Source organism: Prunus avium, chromosome 1, assembly GCF_965620075.1.
Source record: "Prunus avium chromosome 1, drPruAviu1.hap1.1, whole genome shotgun sequence".
NCBI lineage: Eukaryota > Viridiplantae > Streptophyta > Magnoliopsida > Rosales > Rosaceae > Prunus > Prunus avium.
The window spans coordinates 52909173-52916000 of NC_142284.1; the positions used below are offsets into that span (position 1 = coordinate 52909173).

General features: G+C 37.9%; 1 protein-coding gene across 6 annotated transcripts; it reads right to left on the minus strand.

Moving 5' to 3' along the window:
• Positions 1 to 3657: 3657 nt before the first annotated feature.
• Positions 3658 to 6167, minus strand: LOC110766272 (uncharacterized). Of its 6 annotated transcripts, none has more exons than XR_015833159.1 (4): positions 5745 to 6167; positions 5598 to 5671; positions 4060 to 4715; positions 3658 to 3901 (listed from the first exon to the last, which is right to left on the minus strand). XR_015833159.1 is itself a non-coding variant. In XM_088247664.1 (4 exons), exons 1-2 carry the CDS (start codon positions 6080 to 6082, stop codon positions 5611 to 5613), a joined length of 399 nt encoding a protein of 132 aa, XP_088103790.1. In that variant the 5' UTR covers positions 6083 to 6167; the 3' UTR covers positions 3658 to 3901; positions 5157 to 5186; positions 5598 to 5610. The 6 variants fall into 6 exon arrangements, 5 of the variants coding, with proteins under 5 accessions (XP_088103790.1, XP_088103787.1, XP_021825255.1 ...); XM_088247664.1 differs by lacking the exon at positions 4060 to 4715 and adding an exon at positions 5157 to 5186; XM_088247665.1 differs by lacking the exons at positions 3658 to 3901; positions 4060 to 4715 and adding exons at positions 4742 to 5038; positions 5157 to 5186.
• Between the last annotated feature and the right edge of the window lie 661 nt (positions 6168 to 6828).

Consider the following 6828-nt stretch of genomic DNA (forward strand, 5'->3'; position numbering starts at 1 on the left):
GGCAAAAAAAAGAAGAGTAAATACACTAATTTTATATGTTTAAAATTAATTATTTTTATTTATATAAAGTAAAAAAAAAACCTCTCCTTTTTTTATATATAAAGGAGTGCCCCGCCCAACTTTTTGAGAAGTGCCCGGCCACTTTTGCAAAAGGAAGCATTCGTCCAATTTTGCAAGGATATGCTCGGCCACTTTTGCAAGGATATGTCCGACCATTTTTGCAAAGAGAAGTGTCCGGCCATATTTTTGAGAATGCACCACAGCCTTTGAAGAAAACACATCGGCTGCATTTTTGAGAAGGCACCATGGCCTTTGAAGAAAACACCTCGGCCGCTAGGAATTCCGCCGTTAGGAATTCTCGGCCGCTAGGAATTGCGCCACTAGGAATTCTCGGCCACTAGGAATTCCTCCTTGGCGGATTAGGTGAATTTTGACCACCCCCGAACACTATCTTTATACTTTTTATAAAGTACTTCTATTTTATACATCATATGCTCCCAAAAAAAAAAAAAAAAAAGGACGCTCTTCTCATTTCGGGTTGGATGCAACAAAATATGGATTAAAGGCGTTTTTAGCTCATTATTGACTGCATTGCTGGTCCATGTTCTATTTCATTCGTACTATTATCAAGGATATTCATCATCGAGCCTTATCGTTTGTGAGTATTTTTTTTTCAGCATATTGTTAGAGAAGTTAATTTTGTGGATGATGATTTTGCTTGTGTAAGTGTGAGCCATGCCCAAGTTATTCCTAAGATATTGATTCACAACCTTCCTAAGTTATTCTTGATGATTTTGCTTCTTTTCCAAATCCCTCTTCTTAATGGCATAAAATTAATAAAAGAGAAATGGTCATCACCATATTTGTTAAATAATTCAGACTTCAGACTTCATTGAATCATTGAGAAAAAAATGGTAAATCCAGTAAGTTTTTTTGTCGCGAGTTGTTTTTGCAGAATTAAGAAACTTGAAAATTGGCTTTTATTTATTGATTTTATTCAACTAGGTAATTTGCTTAGATGCAGTTTTTTTTGAGTTGGAACCTGTTACAACAAGTTGTATGAACTATATTACAAAGTATAATTTGCCTAGATGCTTAGAAATTTATATAAATTGGGGGTCCCCTCTCCTCCTCATTTAGAGGCTCTAAGCGGCCGTCTTGCCTGCTTATGTTCAAAGCCACCTTGGAGTGAGGAAGACAAAGGAAAAACGCTAGTCAGCTCCAAATCCACCATTTTATTCTTCAAATAGTTGAGGTTTGGCAGCCGCAGTTGACCATGTCCAAGTTGTTGCGAGTGTAGTGAACACGTGATATTTGGTCCAAAGCAAAAGCAAAACAGGGAAAACGAAGCAATTTCAAGCAATTTCATTTGTTAATGCCATGTTCATATTCATATAGGTTGATCAAGGAATGAAAACATGTCAAACAGGTTGTATTTTTTAAACACAAACTTCAAAGCAGCAGTATTATTATATGTTTATTTCCCTTCATTTTTTTGACCAACACATTATAAATCAAAAATTACAATAAACGACAAAACTGTGGTCACAGCACGGGGGCTCATTCGTGGAGACAAATGTTCCTATATATTACAAGAGTGCATGGTGCAAACAATACACTGTTTTCGCCAAGTTTTCTGTTGTTCCTGTTGTTCCTTTGTTCATTCTGTAACTCATGAGCAGCCCTTTTCTACGACAAAAAATGCATGCTACGTTACTCAAGTAACTTAGAAAGCATGCAGCAAGAAGCTCAAACGTTTCGAATTCGAATCAAACGATACATGGATTTGCTCAGAGAACACCAGATCTGCCCAGTTACCATTGTTTTCAAGGTAAGAAGATGCGTGTTCGAAGAATAAAAGATGTGAATTGGTCATCTGGGCTACATTTGATTTCAATTAATCCCCTTTGTTTTCAATTTGGAGAAACTCTGTCATGTATTCTAATTCTACCTTGAGATTTTTGTTGTGTTAATCCTGGAACATCAATTTGAAAGTTCAGCTCCAGAATTTGATATCGGTACCCTTGTGGGCCTTGTGGCAATTGCTGTTGCTTTGATTTCCATATGCATTTATTTGGGAGTGAGGATGACAAAGGAAACATTAGTTGAAGAAGGTAAGTTGAGGATGTCATTGTAAATATGTACACTAAAATTCCCTCTAAACATGCGAGGAATTTACTTGATTCTTGTCAAATTATCTCATACTCCAAAGAAAATGAAATTAAAAGGTAAAACAATAAATCCTCAAATATCTTGTTTACAAGAAATTGCATGTAGCGGGATTGGTATGTGAAATAAAGCCTCAAATAAGTTATATATATGATATATTTCTTTAATTTTGTGTGATAGAGCTAAATATAACATTGTACATTCATGACATTACATCAATCGTTACCTTTTTTTCATACTTTAAACCATTAATTTTTATAAGCTTTCCAGATAATATTTTTGAATGAGATTCTCGGTTGCCACGTATCTTATTTTAGATAAAATTCTCGGATTTTTTTTATACAAATGGAAACTAGTAGAAAAATGTGAGTGGAATGGAAAAAATATTGGAAGGAGAAAAGTTTGTATGAAGATTTGGTGTGGAAAGTGAATAAAATTGATAGGTATTTATAGGGAAAAAATCCAGTATTTTTTTTAAAAAAAAATTTGAATTTTTTTGGGTTTTTTTTTTTTTGCCAAAAAAATGAGTGCCGTCGGATTTCTGGAAAAAAAACCATCGCAGAGCCCAGGAAGCGCCACATGGCATTTTTCCATTGGTTTCTGAATGGTGACATCACGCTGACGTCAACGCCTTCGGGCTTGAGCCCAGGCTCCTAGTTGCGCGCTGGAGGGCTTCTGGGCTCGCAAGGGGGGGCCTTTTGCCCGGTTTGAGTCCAGCGAGCAAGTCCACCCATGAAGGTTAAGGCAAGGGCTGCCACTATTCATATGAATAGTGGCAGCCTTGCCTTCTCTGGTTCCACCCCAAAAGGCTGGGGTAAGGGCAAATACTATTCACATGAGATATGAAGAGATGAATTTGTATAGAGTTTTTGGTGTGGAAAGTAAAGAATATGCCTAGGTATTTATTAAAAAAAAATCTGGAATTTTGGGTTTTTTTTCTCCATTTTTTTCTATATTTTTTCAAATTTTTTTGGTTGCTGACGTCATTATGACGTCAGAATTGCATTATCCTGCCCAGGCAACAGCTCAGGCTGAATTTGCCCGTGGGCTTGCCTGGGCTCGTGGGACCCAGCTTTTGCCCGGGCTGGATTTCCTGCTCTGGAGGGGGAAATGGGCTGGCAGGGGCCTTTTGCCCAGGCAGGGCTCCTACGCTGGAGTTGCTCTAAATGTTCAAGGTTGTGTGTTGATAAATTGTAAGGTGAAGAGATATGAAAGATGATGAAAAAAGAAAGATTGGTGACAGACATGGCAGGCTGTGGGGGTGGGGTGGGGGCTTCGTCGGCGAGGAATGGTTGTGGCTGCTTTTTTTCCTCTATAATTTCTCCACTATGTATATCAATCAATCAAGCCAAACATGATACGAATAATAAACCGATTTGGTTAATATTGAGTCCTCCAAGTAATTAATTAATGGTGGACTAATATATGACCTGAAAACAAATATCATGATTTTTCAACGCATGAAAATTTTGAGCAACCAGAAACAAGTAGCATAAAAAGGTTTGACATCATTTTTGGATGCATGTCATGGTTTTTGTCATTACAGATGACAATTAATTCACCAATGCTCTTCTTAGAGTAATTAAAATTACATAACTCAACATAAGATCTTCTCAGAAATCATATAAAGTCCTTGTGACAAACCGGCTTAATTCAACCAGAAGATCTTCGTTCGAAGAGCTTTCCCAAATCATTACACCCCGAAAAACAGCATAGTCAATATCACCACTCCCTGCAATTCCAGAGCAGAATAGAAACCATGTAAGAAAATCATGTCCAACAAAAATCACCAAGTTAAACGAACAAAAACATTTTCCCATGAAACCCATTTCCAGGAAACTCAGTTCTCAGCAAACTATAAAGTGGTCAGGGAAAACACCACCAAATTACCTCTGTATCCTTCCCACATAAAAGAAATTTCTCTGCCCTGCCTCTACTTTGATGTCTACGTTTTTTTTCATAATTCTTCAACACCCATATATCAAATTTGTTAGCTTTTTTTTTTTTTTGGTGCAAAGGAGGGCTAACGCCCAAAAAAAAGAAACAGCAACTATAAGGGAATTAAACGAGGACTAGCCACATTGCTAGTATCAGCAGCAAGGACAGTACTAAGAAAGGCAGGCTCCGAGTCAAAAATATGAGGTCCAAGAGGGAGATCATAGCTTTTGGTAGCCAGAAGATCAGCAGCACGATTTTGCTCACGGTAGATATGGGTAAGAGAGCAAGTCCAGTCATCATGAAGCTTCAGATGACAGCAGTTTAGAAGACTAAAAAGAGGATGATCATACATAGGAGCATTCTGAAGGAGGGCCACCACAGAGCTAGCATCACATTCAACTTCCACAACTCTGAAACCCATATTCCAAGCCAACTTGAGGCCCCAAAAAACACCCCACAGTTCAGCCTCTAGGATTGTCCCAACCCCAAGATTCACAGAAAAACCATTTAACCACTTGCCAGTGGAGTCTCTCAAGATACCACCAGCACCAATACAACCCGTTTCAGTTTTCCTGCTACCATCAGTATTGATTTTACAGATCCCATGCCTGGGAGCAAACCAATGTAACTGAATCAGACGCATCACAACAGAATCAGGAGTAAGATTACAAACAGTAAACCAGTCCATAGCATAATTCAAAATTATTTGACGAGAGTTAGGCGGAGTCGAAAAATTCTGTTCAAAGACCACCTTACAACGCCATTTCCAAACAAACCAAATATAAACTGTGAAGACCAACGACCAATTTGTTAGCTTTTGATATTGAAGAAACATATATAAATTTATAGTAGCAGTATTTTGTAAATGCATGTCAGCAAGAGATGGGCAGTGAGTCCAATTGGAACCCAAATCATGTTACACAAGGTGAACCTGAAATTTGACCAAACGATCAGCTCTATAGCGGACCTGCTCAAGTGCCTTGCAGACAATAGTGGTGAACATAGTCAATTTATTCATCAATTGGCAGATGGAAACAAAGAATCTGTATCTTGAAAAGAAGTTATGCATTCATGTAAAACTGCATCAGTTGAAGAGCACCAGCAGAAATGTTAGTCACTAGGCTACACAAGGTTTTAGAGACACAATGCAAACAAAAAATTGATTTTCTTGGCACTTTCGATGTAGACAATTATGATTAGACTATTTTGTTGTTGGCAATCTTAGTATGAGTCAATTAAAAAATCAAGAACAATTAGTGGGTATGAAACTGGATCGTCACCACTAGACCGACCTCTATCTAACAAATAGTTTTAACTGTTACTGCTCAATTTTAGTTAGACATTTCATCGAACACTTGGTGGGTATTTTGTAAGTGAAAACACAGCCCAACTTTATTTAGTCATTTGATCGAACACTTGGTGGGCATGCGGGCAAAACCATAATTCACTTTGCATCAAATATTACCGAGAGAAAGAGCAAGAAATGATACCGATGAATATTGCTCATGATCCGCGCCGGCCGTTTCGATGATTTGCCCAAACAGATGCTAAGAACCTAACCGGCCTGCAATTCACCACACTCATGACATTATTGATATTGCAAATACATCAGCAAGAGCCAGAGAGAGATGATTTACCTCATGCGGCGGATTCCGGACATCTCTTCTAGATCAACCGCCAGTACTTGTTTGTCTAGCCGAAAGACGAGCCGTCCGTAGGTAGCGAAATCCTGCGCTTTAAGGATGAACTTGGTGGTACCAGTAGCAAGTATCGCAGTGACATGAATGCTTCTGGGGCCCAAATAAGCCATTCGATCCAAAAATTTCATCCCTCTGATCACTGTGCGATCCCCCTTTTGCAGCTTAGCAACTAGTTTGCCTTTCCCATCATCATCTCCCTGCTCGACCTCTCGTATCTCAACAACCACTCCCGTATTGTTTACGATATCAGTCATTCGAGCACACAAAGCCGCCATTAATCAGACAGGCAGCTGCCCACGGGCTCTGGTAGCGGTATCTACAGTCTTCTTAGCGATTATACTATTTTTAATAATAAAAAAACTGTCGTATACAAAAATAATCCCAACTATAGCCGCCTGGCTATACTATTTATACCCAAAAAAAATGACCGCCTAGTGCCCATACGTGTAAAAACAGTGTAGCCGCGCGCCATACGCTAAATTACAAGGAATATAGCCGCACGGCTATACTATTTATACGTGAATTTTTTGTGTATTATTGAAAATTTGGTAAAAAACAATTGTATTAAACATGAAAAATATGTGCGTCTATGTACAATACAAGTATTAAACATGAAAATTATGTACATGTGCAATACAAGTATTATACGTGAAAATGCTAAATTCTTTAAATGGGTAATAACTTTGAAAATGTAAAAACTCAAAATGGAACAATAGAGACTCAGGTAATAACCTAATAGTACTGGATAATGCTCTAAACTACTCTTATTGATAAACAAAAATCGGGGAAAAACAATTAACAAAAAAAGGTTACAGTATCTATGTAAAGCGTATAGCCACTCAACTCTATTTATAAATTTCAAAAAAAAGACCCCAATAAAGCAGCATGACAATAGAGAGATTGCCGGAGGTGGACATGTGGCATAGTGTGCTTGACTTAGATGGAGTGGCATTGTGTGAAATTTTATTGTTTTTTAATTACATTATTGTAAAATTAGGTGAAATTGAATTCCTATTAGGGT

Coding starts and splice junctions, on each gene's coding strand:
- LOC110766272 (XM_088247661.1), bottom strand. CDS start 6,082: ATGGCGGCTTTGTGTGCTCGAATGACTGATATCGTAAACAATACGGGA. Junction 5,672..5,744: donor TCCGGAATCCGCCGCATGAG/GTAAATCATCTC, acceptor GGTGAATTGCAG/GCCGGTTAGGTTCTTAGCAT.